Source organism: Oncorhynchus kisutch, linkage group LG29 (assembly GCF_002021735.2).
Source record: "Oncorhynchus kisutch isolate 150728-3 linkage group LG29, Okis_V2, whole genome shotgun sequence".
In the NCBI taxonomy this organism is placed as follows: Eukaryota; Metazoa; Chordata; class Actinopteri; order Salmoniformes; family Salmonidae; genus Oncorhynchus; species Oncorhynchus kisutch.
This window is the reverse complement of record NC_034202.2, coordinates 45,802,926-45,821,773: the sequence shown is the minus strand read 5'-3', so window position 1 is coordinate 45,821,773 and position 18,848 is coordinate 45,802,926. Positions and strand designations below refer to the sequence as shown.

The window sequence follows — 18,848 nt, the reverse complement described above, 5'->3', positions numbered from 1 at the left end:
CCTCATGTAGTCTGCCCATAGTCCTATAAGGTTAGTATCACACCTCATGTAGCCTAGCCCATAGTCCTATAAGGTTAGTATCACACCTCATGTAGCCTAGCCCATAGTCCTATAAGGTTAGTATCACACCTCATGTAGTCTAGTCCATAGTCCTATAAGGTTAGTATCACACCTCATGTAGTCAAGTCCATAGTCCTATAAGGTTAGTATCACACCTCTTGTATCACACCTTCTTATATCCTACTATCGTGTTCGCATTGCTAAGCTTATAATGTGGGGAAATATCCTAGCAGTTTATCAACATTTTAAGCTAAATGTTCTGATCTGTTGTATCAGCCTAGGTACTATTTGCACTATTGACATAGGCTAGTGCTTTTGTTGTTCTGGTTGGATGACGAAAAGTGAAAAGGCGGACAGTTCTTCCAATATCTTCGATATTCACCTCGGAATTGGATAAGGACGCGCTTAGTTGCGTCCCCAATGTGTCGGTCTTAACTCTTAGCCTGTCAGAAAGACCCCATCACGTGACGGAGAGCTGTGTGTGTGTGAGAGATGCTTCGGATTGTGCAGCACACTCGGGGAGAAGAACACAAAACAACACTCCGGCCTGCAAAAAGGCATGGATTTTTCTTTAGGGTGCATTACGGCTACAAAGGGAATGCCACTGTGAAATCCGAGGCATTATCAAGTACTTGTCAAATTGTGAACGAGAGACTGATGAAGTGTGTACAACAACAAAAAAACAAAGCAGAGCTTCATGCCTTTTTCATTGGTCTCATCCATGCAGCCTTACAATGTATTAAACATGGAAACATACAGCCCGACGTTTTATAGAACTAAAGTTACACTAATAACTAATAAATTAAGCATTTAGGAGGACCTGTTTCTTTTGTTAACTGTTCAACACAGAGTAGTATGCCAGTTACGCATGTGCGCACACCCACAAATCATTGAGAATTGTATTAATTTTGTTTTATTCAGCTTGGTTCAATTGTGTTTATTCATACTATAAAATAATGCCACAGAATTATAAGCAACATCTGTGTGCAGTGTGTATTAATGTTTATGTGTTAACATGCTGTGTGTGGCCCCCCCCCCTCTCTCCCTCTCCAGACGTGTGGCCCCAGCCCCTGGCCTCCATTAAAGAGGAGCCTGCCAGCAGGGCAGGCAGTGAGCAAGGAGAGGAGGAGATGGAAGTGGACAGTACTGATGAACAGGAGCCTAAAACACAAAGCCAGAGCCTCGCCTCCAAGACTCCCACGACAACTGCAGCCGGAGCCTTCTCAAACACCAGCACCTTGTCCACGCTCAGCACCCTGCGTCCAGGTAATGGAGATGGTTTCCTGAATGACACTATTCGCTTTGGGCTCTGGTCGACAGGTGACTGCAGTCTGTCAACAGTTGTAATAGTCTGAGGCAAAGACGAGCCTTTCCCAAACACCAGGACCCGACGACCAGGTGATGGTGGAGATTTCCCAAATTAAACCCTGTTCCCTCTATAAGGGGAAAGGGGGGGATACCTAGTCAGTTCTACAACTGAATGGCTTCAACTGAAATGTGTCTATCGCTTTTACCCCTCTGAATCAGAGAGGTGCGTGAGGGGGGGCTGCCTTAATCGACACCCACGGCGCCCAGGGAACAGTGGGTTAATTGCCTTGTTCTCAGGGTCAGAACGACAGATTTTTACCTTGTCGGCTCGAGATCCAGCGACTTTTCGGTTACTGGCCCAGCACTCTAACCACTAGGCTACCTGCCCCCCTCCACTCTAACCACTAGGCTACCTGCCCCCCTCCACTCTAACCACTAGGCTACCTGCCCCCCTCCACTCTAACCACTAGGCTACCTGCCCCCCTCCACTCTAACCACTAGGCTACCTGCCGCCCCTCCACTCTAACCACTAGGCTACCTGCCTCCCTCCACTCTAACCACTAGGCTACCTGCCGCCCCTCCACTCTAACCACTAGGCTACCTGCCGCCCCTCCACTCTAACCACTAGGCTACCTGCCGCCCCTCCACTCTAACCACTAGGCTACCTGCCGCCCCTCCACTCTAACCACTAGGCTACCTGCCGCCCCTCCACTCTAACCACTAGGCTACCTGCCTCCTCTACACTCTAACCACTAGGCTACCTGCCTCCTCTACACTCTAACCACTAGGCTACCTGCCTCCTCTACACTCTAACCACTAGGCTACCTGCCTCCTCTACACTCTAACCACTAGGCTACCTGCCGCCCCTCCACTCTAACCACTAGGCTACCTGCCGCCCCTCCACTCTAACCACTAGTCTACCTGCCGCCCCTCCACTCTAACCACTAGGCTACCTGCCGCCCCTCCACTCTAACCACCAAGCTACCCGGCGATAGTGGTGCACCTTCAGGCTACATTAACGCGTTCCGGTAGAGACGTGTTTCTCAGCCTTAGTAGAGGCTGACACGTTGTGGCACGTGTTTCTCAGCCTTAGTAGAGGCTGACACGTTGTGGCACGTGTTTCTCAGCCTTAGTAGAGGCTGACACGTTGTGGCACGTGTTTCTCAGCCTTAGTAGAGGCTGACACGTTGTGGCACGTGTTTCTCAGCCTTAGTAGAGGCTGACACGTTGTGGCACGTGTTTCTCAGCCTTAGTAGAGGCTGACACGTTGTGGCACGTGTTTCTCAGCCTTAGTAGAGGCTGACACGTTGTGGCACGTGTTTCTCAGCCTTAGTAGAGGCTGACACGTTGTGGCACGTGTTTCTCAGCCTTAGTAGAGGCTGACACGTGGTGGCACGTGTTTCTCAGCCTTAGTAGAGGCTGACACGTGGTGGCACGTGTTTCTCAGCCTTAGTAGAGGCTGACACGTGGTGGCACGTGTTTCTCAGCCTTAGTAGAGGCTGACACGTGGTGGCACGTGTTTCTCAGCCTTAGTAGAGGCTGACACGTTGTGGCACGTGTTTCTCAGCCTTAGTAGAGGCTGACACGTTGTGGCACGTGTTTCTCAGCCTTAGTAGAGGCTGACACGTTGTGGCACGTGTTTCTCAGCCTTAGTAGAGGCTGACACGTTGTGGCACGTGTTTCTCAGCCTTAGTAGAGGCTGACACGTTGTGGCACGTGTTTCTCAGCCTTAGTAGAGGCTGACACGTTGTGGCACGTGTTTCTCAGCCTTAGTAGAGGCTGACACGTGGTGGCACGTGTTTCTCAGCCTTAGTAGAGGCTGACACGTTGTGGCACGTGTTTCTCAGCCTTAGTAGAGGCTGACACGTTGTGGCACGTGTTTCTCAGCCTTAGTAGAGGCTGACACGTGGTGGCACGTGTTTCTCAGCCTTAGTAGAGGCTGACACGTGGTGGCACGTGTTTCTCAGCCTTAGTAGAGGCTGACACGTGGTGGCACGTGTTTCTCAGCCTTAGTAGAGGCTGACACGTTGTGGCACGTGTTTCTCAGCCTTAGTAGAGGCTGACACGTTGTGGCACGTGTTTCTCAGCCTTAGTAGAGGCTGACACGTTGTGGCACGTGTTTCTCAGCCTTAGTAGAGGCTGACACGTTGTGGCACGTGTTTCTTTAAAAACGTTTTTTTATTCTAATTCATTTTACCGACACACAAAGATCCCACCCTGTGGAACATCATCTGTCTGCGTTTATTATAATTGTACCGAAATGTCCTGTTTCCATCACAGTTGTCGTGATATGCATAAAAACTATGGATGGAATATATATATATATATATATATATATGTGTATGTGTATGAATGAAAAAACTGCTCCTTGCTAGGTAGAAGACGGCAAACTCAAACAAACATTGAAAAAAAGAATGGCCTGTGTGTGAACAGAACGATGTAACTAGCCCCAAAAAGGGGGTTTTAGCCTTTTTGGGTTAATTCAAACAACTTCTATATGTGGCCTTTTGGATTGGAAATAAATAAATCTGTTCCCAAAATGCTCTTTTGTGACCCCCCGCCAATGAGGATGGTGAAGTAGACATTCTACCCACCAATGACAAAATATCTACCCGCATTCTGTTGGGTGTTAATGTCCCAACCTGGTAAAAACCCCACTACTGACTCCTGACCTCTGACCTGTCCTCCTGTCTTAACATGTTTGCCATGACGATAAGTGACGAGCAGCTGACACGATGCTAGAAATCTTCACCTTTTTAATCTTACTGACCTCTAACCTCTGTCCTGTCCAGGTGAGATCCCGGACGCTGCCTTCATCCACGCGGCAAGGAAGCGTCGTCAGATGGCGAGGGAGCTAGGCGGCGACGCCCCCCTGGTGGAGACGGACACGCCCAAGAAGCGTCTGGTCCGAGAGGAGGAAGAGGAGGGAGACGGGAGTGACGACGAAGACGAAGACGAGAAGAGGATCAGCTTCAGTGGAGTCAAGAACAAGAGCCAGAGGACCAGGATAGCAGAGGAGATCGGTTAGTTACATTTACACTGAGTATATCAAACAGCTTACCAATATCGAGTGGCACCTCTCCTTGTGCCCCCCACAACAACCTCATTTTGTCAGGGACATGGATTCTACATAGGTGTTGAAAGCGTTCCACAGGGATGCTGGGCCCATGTTGACTCCAATGCTTCCCACAGATGTGTCAAGTTGACTGGATGTCCTTTGGGTGGTGGACGATTCTAGATATAAAAAAAAACAGGAAACTGTTGAGTGCAAAAAAACAAAAAAACAAGCAGTGTTGCAGTTCTTGACACACTCAAACCGATACCCCTGGCACCTACTACCATACCCCTTTCAAGGGCACTTAAATAGTTTGTCTTGCCAATTCACCCTCTGAATGGCACACAGTCACAATCCATGTCTCGGCTGTCACTGATTTGAAGTGGATTTAACAAGTGACATCAATAAAGAACAGCTCTCACCTGGATTCACCTGGTCAGTCTGTCATGGAAAGAGCAGGTGTTTTAATGCCTTGTACACTCAGTGGATACTACTACACTACCGATATACTACTACACTACCGATATACTACTACACTACCGATATACTACTACACTACCGATATACTACTACACTACCGATATACTACTACACTACCGATATACTACTACACTACCGATATACTACTACACTACCGATATACTACTACACTACCGATATACTACTACACTACCGATATACTACTACACTACCGATGTACTACTACACTACCGATGTACTACTACACTACCGATATACTACTACACTACCGATATACTACTACACTACCGATATACTACTACACTACCGCTATACTACTACACTACCGATATACTACTATACTACCGATATACTACTACACTACCGATATGCTACTATACTACCGATATACTACTACACTACCGCTATACTACTACTACTACACTACCGATATACTACTACACTACCGATATACTACTACACTACCGATATACTACTACACTACTACACTACCGCTATACTACTACACTACCGATATACTACTACACTACCGATATACTACTACACTACCGATATACTACTACACTACCGATATACTACTACACTACCGATATACTACTACACTACTACACTACCGCTATACTACTACACTACCGCTATACTACTACTACTACACTACCGCTATACTACTACACTACCGATATACTACTACACTACCGATATGCTGCTATACTACTACACTACCGATATACTACTACACTACCGCTATACTACTACTACACTACCGATATACTACTACACTACCGATATACTACTACACTACCGATATACTACTACACTACCGATATACTACTACACTACCGATATACTACTACGCTATACTACTACACTACCGCTATACTACTACACTACGATATACTACTACACTACCGATATACTACTACACTACCGCTATACTACTATACTACCGATATACTACTACACTACCGATATACTACTATACTACTACACTACCGATATACTACTACACTACCGATATACTACTACACTACCGATATACTACTACACTACCGATATACTACTACACTACCGATATACTACTACACTACCGATATACTACTACAGTACCGCTATACTACTACACTACCGATATACTACTACACTACCGATATACTACTACACTACTACACTACCGATATACTACTATACTACCGATATACTACTACACTACCGATATACTACTACACTACTACACTACCGATATACTACTACACTACCGAATATACTACTACACTACCGATATACTACTACACTACCGATATACTACTACACTACTACACTACCGATATACTACTACACTACCGATATATACTACTACACTACTACACTACCGATATACTACTACACTACTAACACTACCGATATACTACTACACTACCGATATACTACTACACTACCGATATACTACTACACTACTACACTACCGATATACTACTACACTACCGATATACTACTACACTACCGATATACTACTACACTACCGATACTACTACACTACCGATATACTACTACACTACCGATATACTACTACACTACCGATATACTACTACACTACTACACTACCGATATACTACTACACTACCGATATACTACTACACTACTACACTACTACACTACTACACTACCGATATACTACTACACTACCGATATACTACTACACTACTACACTACCGATATACTACTACACTACCGATATACTACTACACTACCGATATACTACTACACTACCGATATACTACTACACTACTACACTACCGATATACTACTACATTACTACACTACCGATATACTACTACACTACCGATATACTACTACACTACTACACTACTACACTACTACACTACCGATATACTACTACACTACCGATATACTACTACACTACTACACTACCGATATACTACTACACTACCGATATACTACTACACTACTACACTACCGATATACTACTACACTACCGATATACTACTACACTACCGATATACTACTACACTACCGATATACTACTACACTACCGATATACTACTACGCTACCGATATACTACTACACTACCGATATACTACTACACTACCGATATACTACTACACTACTACACTACCGATATACTACTACACCACTACACTACCGATATACTACTACACTACTACACTACCGATATACTACTACACTACCGATATACTACTACACTACCGATATACTACTACACTACCGATATACTACTACACTACCGCTATACTACTACACTACCGATATACTACTACACTACCGATATACTACTACACTACTACACTACCGATATACTACTACACTACCGATATACTACTACACTACCGATATACTACTACACTACCGATATACTACACACTACCGATATACTACTACACTACCGATATACTACTACACTACCGGTATACTACTACACTACTACACTACCGATATCCTACTACACTACCGATATCCTACTACACTACTACACTACCGATATACTACTACACTACTACACTACCGATATCCTACTACACTACCGATATCCTACTACACTACTACACTACCGATATACTACTACACTACCGATATACTACTACACTACCGATATACTACTACACTACCGATATACTACTACACTACCGATATACTACCGATATACTACTACTACACTACTACGGCTACTACTACACTACCGATATACTACTACACTACTACGGATACTACTACACTACCGATATACTACTACACTACTACTACTACGGCTACTACTACTACCAATATACTGCTACAACAACACTACCGATATACTACTACTACTACACTACTACGGCTACTACTACTACCAATATACTGCTACAACAACACTACCGATATACTACTACTACCAATATACTGCTACAACTACACTACCGTTATACTGCTACAACTACACTGCCGATATACTACGGCTACTACTACTACGGCTACTACTACTACCAATATACTGCTACAACAACACTACCGATATACTACTACTACGGCTACTACTACTACCAATATACTGCTACAACAACACTACCGATATACTACTACTACTACTACTACGGCTACTACTACTACCAATATACTGCTACAAAAACACTACCGATATACTACTACTACTACGGCTACTACTACTACTACCAATATACTGCTACAACACTACCGATATACTACTACTACGGCTACTACTACTACCAATATACTGCTACAACAACACTACCGATATACTACCAATACACTACTACTACCAATATACTGCTACAACAACACTACCGATATACTGCTACTACTACTACTACGGCTACTACTACTACCAATATACTGCTACAACAACACTACCGATATACTACTACCACCAATACACTACTGCTACAACAACACTACCGATATACTACTACCACCAATACACTACTACTACCAATATACTGCTACAACAACACTACCGATATACTACTACCACCAATACACTACTACTACCAATCTACTACCAATATACTGCTACAACAGCACTACCGATATACTACTACCACCAATACACTACTACTACCAATATACTACTACTACTACGGCTACTACTACTACCAATATACTGCTACAACAACACTACCAATATACTACTACTACTACCAATATACTGCTACAACAACACTACCAATATACTACTACTACTACTACTACCAATATACTGCTACAACAACACTACCAATATACTACTACTACCAATCTACTACTACTACTACTACTACTACTACCAATATACTACTACTACCAATCTACTACTACTACTACCAATATACTACTACCAATCTACTACTACTACTACCAATATACTACTACCAATCTACTACTACTACTACCAATATTCTACCAATCTACTACTACTACTACCACCAATATACTACTACCAATATACTACTACCAATATACTACTACCAATCTACTACTACCAATCTACTACTACCAATCTACTACTACCAATATACTACTACTACCAATATACTACTACCAATATACTACTACCAATATACTACTACCAATATACTACTACCAATCTACTACTACTACCAATCTACTACTACTACTACCAATCTACTACTACTACTACCAATCTACTACTACTACTACCAATCTACTACTACTACTACCAATCTACTACTACTACTACCAATCTACTACTACTACTACCAATCTACTACTACTACTACCAATTCTACTACTACTACTACCAATCTACTACTACTACTACTACCAATCTACTACTACTACTACCAATCTACTACTACTACTACTACCAATCTACTACTACTACTACTACCAATCTACTACCCAATCTACTACTACCAATCTACTACTACCAATTCTACTACTACCAATCTACTACTACCAATCTACTACTACCAATCTACTACTACTACTACTACTACCAATCTACTACTACTACTACCAATCTACTACTACTACTACCAATCTACTACTACTACTACCAATCTACTACTACTACCAATCTACTACTACTACTACCAATCTGCTACTACTACTACCAATCTGCTATTACTACTACCAATCTGCTACTACTACTACCAATCTGCTACTACTACTACCAATCTGCTACTACTACTACCAATCTACTACTACTACTACTACTACTACTACTACCAATCTGCTACTACTACTACTACTACTACTACTACTACTACTACTACCAATATACTACTACCAATCTACTACTACTACCAATATACTACTACCAATCTACTACTACTACCAATCTACTACTACCAATCTACTACTACTACTACCAATATACTACTACCAATCTACTACTACCACTACTACTACCAATATACTACTACTACTACTACTACCAATATACTACTACTACTACTACTACCAATATACTACTACTACTACTACTACCAATATACTACTACTACCAATATACTACTACTACCAATATACTACTACTACCAATATACTACTACTACCAATATACTACTACTACCAATATACTACTACTACTACCAATATACTACTACTACTACCAATATACTACTACCAATATACTACTACCAATATACTACTACCAATATACTACTACCAATATACTACTACCAATATACTACTACTACCAATCTACTACTACTACTACCAATCTACTACTACTACTACCAATCTACTACTACTACTACTACCAATCTACTACTACTACTACCAATTTACTACTACTACTACTACCAATCTACTACTACTACTACTACCAATCTACTACTACTACTACCAATTTACTACTACTACTACTACCAATCTACTACTACTACTACCAATCTACTACTACTACTACTACCAATCTACTACTACTACTACTACCAATCTACTACTACTACTACTACAATCTACTACTACTACTACTACCAATCTACTACTACTACTACTACCAATCTACTACTACTACTACTACCAATCTTACTACTACTACTACTACCAATCTACTACTACTACTACTACTACCAATCTACTACTACTACTACTACTACCAATCTACTACTACTACTACTACCAATCTACTACTACTACTACTACCAATCTACTACTACCAATCTACTACTACTACTACTACTACTACCAATCTACTACTACTACCAATCTACTACTACTACTACTACTACTACTACTACTACTACTACCAATCTACTACTACTACCAATCTACTACTACTACCAATCTACTACTACTACTACTACTACTACCAATCTACTACTACTACTACTACCAATCTACTACTACTACCATCTACTACTACTACTACTACCACCAATCTACTACTACTACTACTACCAATCTACTACTACTACTACTACTACTACCATCTACTACTACTACTACTACCAATCTACTACTACTACCAATCTACTACTACTACTACTACCAATCTACTACTACTACTACTACCAATCTACTACTACTACTACTACCAATCTACTACTACCAATCTACTACTACTACTACTACTACCAATCTACTACTACTACTACCAATCTACTACTACCAATCTACTACTACTACTACTACTACCAATCTACTACTACTACTACTACTACTACTACCAATCTACTACTACTACTACTACCAATCTACTACTACTACTACTACTACTACCAATCTACTACTACTACTACTACCAATCTACTACTACTACCAATCTACTACTACTACTACTACTACTACTACCAATCTACTACTACTACTACTACCAATCTACTACTACCAATCTACTACTACTACTACTACTACTACTACCAATCTACTACTACTACTACTACTACTACTACCAATCTACTACTACTACTACTACCAATCTACTACTACCAATCTACTTCTACTACTACTACCAATCTACTACTACCAATCTACTACTACTACTACTACTACTACTACTACTACTACTACTACCAATCTACTACTACTACTACCAATCTGCTACTACTACTACCAATCTGCTACTACTACTACCAATCTGCTACTACTACTACCAATCTGCTACTACTACTACCAATCTGCTACTACTACTACCAATCTGCTATTACTACTACCAATCTGCTATTACTACTACCAATCTGCTACTACTACTACCAATCTACTACTACTACTACCAATCTACTACTACTACTACCAATCTACTACTACTACTACTACTACCAATATACTACTACCAATCTACTACTACTACTACTACTACTACCAATCTACTACTACTACCAATCTACTACTACTACTACCAATCTACTACTACTACTACCAATCTACTACTACTACTACCAATCTACTACTACTACTACCAATATACTACTACTACTACCAATCTACTACTACCAATCTACTACTACCACTACTACTACCAATATACTACTACTACTACTACTACTACCAATATACTACTACTACCAATATACTACTACTACTACCAATATACTACTACCAATATACTACTACTACCAATATACTACTACCAATATACTACTACTACCAATATACTACTACTACCACCAATATACTACTACCAATATACTACTACCAATATACTACTACTACCAATATACTACTACTACCAATATACTACTACTACCAATCTACTACTACTACTACTACCAATCTACTACTACCAATCTACTACTACTACTACCAATCTACTACTACTACTACCAATCTACTACTACTACTACCAATCTACTACTACTACTACTACCAATCTACTACTACTACTACTACCAATCTACTACTACTACTACCACCAATCTACTACTACCACCAATCTACTACTACTACTACTACTACTACCAATCTACTACTACTACTACTACCAATCTACTACTACTACTACTACCAATCTACTACTACTACTACTACCAATCTACTACTACTACTACTACCAATCTACTACTACTACTACTACTACTACCAATATACTACTACTACTACCAATATACTACTACTACTACTACTACTACCAATCTACTACTACTACTACTACCAATCTACTACTACTACTACTACTACTACCAATCTACTACTACTACTACTACTACTACCAATCTACTACTACTACTACTACTACCAATCTACTACTACTACTACTACTAGAAAGACTCCGTCAGGGACGGAAATGTAATTTTCAAACATTTCTAAAAACAGCTTTCACTTTGCTTTGTCATTATGGGGTATTGTGATGTCATTATGGGTATTGTGATGTCATTATGGGTATTGTGATGTCATTATGGGTATTGTGATGTCATTATGGGTATTGTGATGTCATTATGGGGTATTGTGATGTCATTATGGGGTATTGCGATGTCATTATGGGGTATTGCGATGTCATTATGGGGTATTGCGATGTCATTATGGGGTATTGCGATGTCATTATGGGGTATTGCGATGTCATTATGGGGTATTGCGATGTCATTATGGGGTATTGCGATGTCATTATGGGGTATTGCGATGTCATTATGGGGTATTGCGATGTCATTATGGGGTATTGCGATGTCATTATGGGGTATTGCGATGTCATTATGGGGTATTGCGATGTCATTATGGGGTATTTTGTGTAGAAGTGGAATAAGTCAATGGGTATGAATACATTCTGGAGGCTCTGTAACCACATTCCCCACCCTCTCTCTCCTCTACTAGGTATAGAGGGTAGTGATGACGAGGCGTTGGATACTGGAGGTCAGGATGAGGAGGTGTCACGCTGGGAACAGGAGCAGATACGCAAAGGGATCAGTATCCCCCAGGTAACACACACACCAGCATCCCCCCCAGGTAACACACACACCAGCATCCCCCCCAGGTAACACACACACCAGCATCCCCCCCCAGGTAACACACACACCAGCATCCCCCCCAGGTAACACACACACCAGCATCCCCCCCAGGTAACACACACACCAGCATCCCCCCCAGGTAACACACACACCAGCATCCCCCCCCAGGTAACACACACACCAGCATCCCCCCCAGGTAACACACACACCAGCATCCCCCCCCAGGTAACACACACACCAGCATCCCCCCCAGGTAACACACACACCAGCATCCCCCCCAGGTAACACACACACCAGCATCCCCCCCCCAGGTAACACACACACCAGCATCCCCCCCCAGGTAACACACACACCAGCATCCCCCCCCAGGTAACACACACACCAGCATCCCCCCCCAGGTAACACACACACCAGCATCCCCCCCAGGTAACACACACACCAGCATCCCCCCCAGGTAACACACACACCAGCATCCCCCCCCAGGTAACACACACACCAGCATCCCCCCCCAGGTAACACACACACCAGCATCCCCCCCAGGTAACACACACACCAGCATCCCCCCCCCAGGTAACACACACACCAGCATTCCCCCCCAGGTAACACACACACCAGCATTCCCCCCCAGGTAACACACACACCAGCATCCCCCCCCCCAGGTAACACACACACCAGCATTCCCCCCCCAGGTAACACACACACCAGCATTCCCCCCCCAGGTAACACACACACCAGCATTCCCCCCCAGGTAACACACACACCAGCATTCCCCCCCCAGGTAACACACACACCGTAGATATGATGATGATGTTGTTGTGTAGGTCCAGGCCTGCCAGCCAGACGACAACGGTAGCGTGTACTACCACAGCAGCAGCTACGACCCCCAGCAGCCCTACAGCTCTACCTACAGCCTGCCCTACTCCTACAGCAGCAAGCCTGAGGGTTGCACACTGGTCTACAGTGCCCCTGGCGGTGACCTCTCACCTGTCACTACTGACCTGGTCAAGACACGCCTCAGAGACAGGTACCTGACCGATCCAGTACACTACTGACCCTAACGGTGACCTCTCACTACTGACCCTAACGGTGACCTCTCACTACTGACCCTAACGGTGACCTCTCACTACTGACCCTAACGGTGACCTCTCACTACTGACCCTAACGGTGACCTCTCACTACTGACCCTAACGGTGACCTCTCACTACTGACCCTAACGGTGACCTCTCACTACTGACCCTAACGGTGACCTCTCACTACTGACCCTGACGGTGACCTCTCACTACTGACCCTGACGGTGACCTCTCACTACTGACCCTGACGGTGACCTCTCACTACTGACCCTGACGGTGACCTCTCACTACTGACCCTGACGGTGACCTCTCACTACTGACCCTGACGGTGACCTCTCACTACTGACCCTGACGGTGACCTCTCACTACTGACCTGGGGAAGACACGGTGCCTTTGGAGAGACTTCAGCCCCTTCTCTTTTTCCACATTTTGTTAAGTTACAGCCTGAATTATTATTACTTAATTATTAATTAATCAAAATTGGATTAAGTAGTTTTTTCCCCCTCATCAATTGCCACAGAATACCCCATAAAGACTGTTCTATAAATACAAAACAGGGATAAAAAGCATGTAAATGTTTTCAGACCCTTTTATTCAGTACTTTGTTGAATCACCGTTGGCAGTGATCACAGCCTCAAGTCTTTTTGGGTATGACTCAATAAGCTTGGCACACCTGTATTTGGGGAGTTTCTCCCATTCTTCTCTGCAGATCCTCTCAAGCTCTGTCAGGTTGGATTGGAAGTGTTGCTGCACAGCTATTTTCAGGTCTCTCCAGAGATGTTCGATTGGGTTCAAGTCCGGATACTGGCTGGGCCACTCAAGGACATTCAGAGACTTGTCCTGAAGCCACTCCTGCGTTCCCTCGATCCTGACTAGACTTCCAGTCCCTGCTGCTGAAAAACATCCCCACAGCAGGATGCTCCTACCACTACGCTTCACCGTAGGGATGGTGCCAGGTTTTCTCCAGATGTGACGCTTGACATTCAGGCCAAATAGTTCAATCTAGGTTTCATCAGACCAGAAAATCTTGTTTCTCATGGTCTGAGGTGCCTTTTGGCAAACTCCAAGCGGGCTGTCATGGAGGCCACTTCTCAGTAAAAGCATAAAGGCCTGATTGGCGGAGTGCTGCAGAGATGCTTGTCCTTCTGGAAGGTTCTCCCATCTCCACAGAGGAACTCTGGAGTTCATCGGGTTCTTGTTCACCTCCCTGTCCAAGGCCCTTCTCCCCCAATTGCTCAGTTTGGCCTACCTGGCCAGGTCTAGGAAGAGCCTTGGTGGTTCCATACTTCCATTTAAGAATGATGGAGGCCACTGTGTTCTTGGGGACCTTCAATGCTGCAGACATTTTTTGGTACCCTTCCCCAAGATCTATGCCTCGACACAATCCTGTCTCGGAGCTCTACAGACAATTCCTTCGACCTCATGGATTGGTTTTTGCTCTGATTTGCACGGTCAGCTGTGGGACCTCATATAGACAGGTGTGTGCCTTTCCAAATCATGTCCCAATCAATTGAATTCACCACAGGTGGACTCCAATCAAGTTGTAGAAACATCTCAAGGATGATCAATGGAAACGGGATGCACCTGAGCTCAGTATCCAGTCTCATAGTAAAGGGTCTGAATACTAATGTAAATAAGGTGTTTCTGGTATTTTATTTTTTTAAACCTTTTTTTATTATGGGCTATTGTGTGTAGATTGAGGGATTTAAAAAATATATGTTTATTTTTATATATAAATATATATATATATATATAAGGCTGTACCGTAACAAAATGTACCTTCCAGATCTCTACTCCAGCGGTTCTCTACTCGGGGGTCGCGACCCAAATTAGGTTTTGAATCTCGAGTGTCTGAATTAAGTCAAATAAAAATATATCTATTTTAAATACTCCAGTCTTGAAGTTACACGACTTTCTACCAGGTAGAAATTAAAATGGTCAAATTAATGTCATTTAAATAATGACATCTGAACTATTTTTCTTCAAATCACCGTATGTTGTTAGCAGCGCCATTGGTGGATTAGCATTCAGCGAAAGCTTAGCATTATAGACAATGGAAAGGTGGGACCGTTCCTTCTTTCATATCACTGGTACATTTACTAAGAATAAAACGTTAGGCGTTTTTCCGTAGTTTCTTTTGGTCAGTCCTGTATTCTGCTTCAGTCCTGATAAAAGCTGGTTTATAGTTAGCCTGATCACAGCTCTGTCGACCAATAGAATGCCACATCAGTTGTTAAACCTACTGTAAACCTGCGTGGGTTAATTTCACAGCAGTCGCTCTCTCTCCTGTCTGTCTGTTAAGGCTCAGATCCACTCAACTCACCCGGTCTGTCTCGTGTGTCTTCTTCTTTCTCTCTAGGCTGAGCCAGATGCGTGTAGGGCATGATGCTAATGCTAAGCGCTACGATCAGATCCAGGAAGAACTCGAGGCAGCTCAGAACACCATTCGCCGGCTCGAGGGTTCATCCAATGACGACGCAGAACAGTATAAATTCTTGCAAGAGATGCGAGGGTATGTTCGAGACTTGCTTGAGTGTTTCGGTGAAAAGGTAAGGGAGAAATTCTCTGCCTCTCTTCTTCGTTTTATGTTTTTTTTATCTTTCGTTGTGGGTTAATATATATTTTTTTAAATTAGTAACATAACAAATTTAATATGAACATTGATGTAAAAAAAAAAAAGTTAATTTCTGCTTTAAATGAGATGCCTTTTTAAAAAAATTCTTTTTTTAGTTTAGAGCTATTTATTTGTTGCAGTATACTTCCACTTGGTTGATCTTTAACTGAATGTCTCTGATCCTCATAGTGAGTGTCTCTATTACAACTATTAACCGCTACAATATTTATCACAAACTATAAAGTTAGAAATAAATATAACGTTTTATTTAATCTTAACATCTGACTGGTGTTAGTTCTACAGCAGGTGTTTTCTAGGTGTGACTCCAGAGAGGGGAGGAGGAGTCTCGATGAACCTTCTAACTAAACTGACCATCAGCTTCTTTCTCTCTCCTAACACTCACTTCCTCCTTCAGCTCTTCCATAGTGGAATGATGCATGATGGTCAATGGAGTCTCTTTGGTGTGGGGGGCTGAGGGCTTTTTAGTGATTTTTAAAACTCACTCGACTGCGCAGTTTAAACTGTTTAGTGAAGGAAACCTGAAATATGATGTTGGACATGGTCCCGTTTTTCTAGATTTAGAATGAACAGACTAAACACCTCCGATTTGAAAAATAAACTACAACATTTAACTTTGACTGATATTCCTGTCTATAGTCACACCTCTCACCACAATTGGACGTGTCAACCTGTCAGTCAAGCGTCTCTCTCGGGCCCTTGCACCAATGAGGTCTCCCGGTGACCCGGCGGTCGGTCAGCCTGAGCAGGGCGTGTTCTGTGTGGAGGTCGGAGGTGACGTTTGGGCGTGTATGTTTCAGGTTCCCACCGTGGCGGAGCTGGAGGGCAACATGCACCAGTTACTAAGGCAACGGGCCTGTCGGCTGGTCCAGCGGCGCCAGGATGATATTAAAGATGAATCGGCGGAGTTTGCCAGCCTTTCAAGTCAGTCCATCTTGAAGGTTTTTATTATTTACTTGAACAGCCTCGTTGGTTCTCTCTCTGTGTGTGTGTGTGTGTGTGTGTGTGTGTGTGGTGGTTGTGTGTGTGTGTACGTGCGAACCCCCAAAACCTTCTCATGTCTCCCTGTGTCTGTCTCCCTGTGTCTCTGTCTTCCTGTGTCTCTCTCTCCCCCCGTGTTTCTCTGTCTCTCCCCCCCCGTGTTTCTCTCTCTCTCCCCCCCGTGTTTCTCTGTCTCTCTCCCCCCCGTGTGTCTCTGTGTCTCTCCCCCCGTGTGTCTCTGTGTCTCTCCCCCCGTGTGTCTCTGTCTCTCCCCCCGTGTGTCTCTGTCTCTCCCCCCGTGTCTCTGTGTCTCCCCCCGTGTGTCTGTCTCTCCCCCGTGTGTCTCTGTGTCTCCCCCCCGTGTGTCTCTGTCTCCCCCCGTGTGTCTCTGTCTCCCCCCGTGTGTCTCTGTGTCTCCCCCCGTGTGTCTCTGTGTCTCCCCCCAGTGTCTCTGTGTCTCCCCCCGTGTGTCTCTGTGTCTCCCCCCGTGTGTCTCTGTGTCTCCCCCGTGTGTCTCCCCCCCGTGTGTGTGTGTCTCTCCCCCCGTGTGTCTGTCTCCCCCCGTGTGTCTGTCTCCCCCCGTGTGTCTGTGTCTCCCCCCGTGTGTCTGTGTCTCCCCCCGTGTGTCTCTGTGTCTCCCCCGTGTGTCTGTCTCTCCCGTGTGTCTCTGTGTCTCCCCCCGTGTGTCTCTGTGTCTCCCCCCGTGTGTCTCTGTGTCTCTCTCCCCATGTGTCTCTGTGTCTCTCTCCCCGTGTGTCTCTGTGTCTCTCTCCCCGTGTGTCTCTGTGTCTCTCTCCCCGTGTGTCTCTGTGTCTCTCTCCCCGTGTGTCTCTGTGTCTCTCTCCCGTGTGTCTCTGTGTCTCTCTCCCCGTGTGTCTCTGTGTCTCTCTCCCCGTGTGTC

The 18,848-nt window shown here is 43.6% G+C and overlaps 1 protein-coding gene across 1 annotated transcript in view; it reads left to right on the top strand.

Moving 5' to 3' along the window:
* paxbp1 (PAX3 and PAX7 binding protein 1) overlaps nt 1-18,848 on the top strand; it is a gene marked incomplete in the record, with an annotated part of 74,920 nt that overhangs the window by 2,321 nt on the left and 53,751 nt on the right. Inside the window, 6 exon segments of the mRNA XM_031808988.1 lie at nt 1,114-1,326; nt 4,161-4,391; nt 13,131-13,234; nt 14,086-14,288; nt 16,694-16,883; nt 17,767-17,890. Of these exon segments, the coding sequence (XP_031664848.1) occupies nt 1,114-1,326; nt 4,161-4,391; nt 13,131-13,234; nt 14,086-14,288; nt 16,694-16,883; nt 17,767-17,890 (1,065 nt within the window).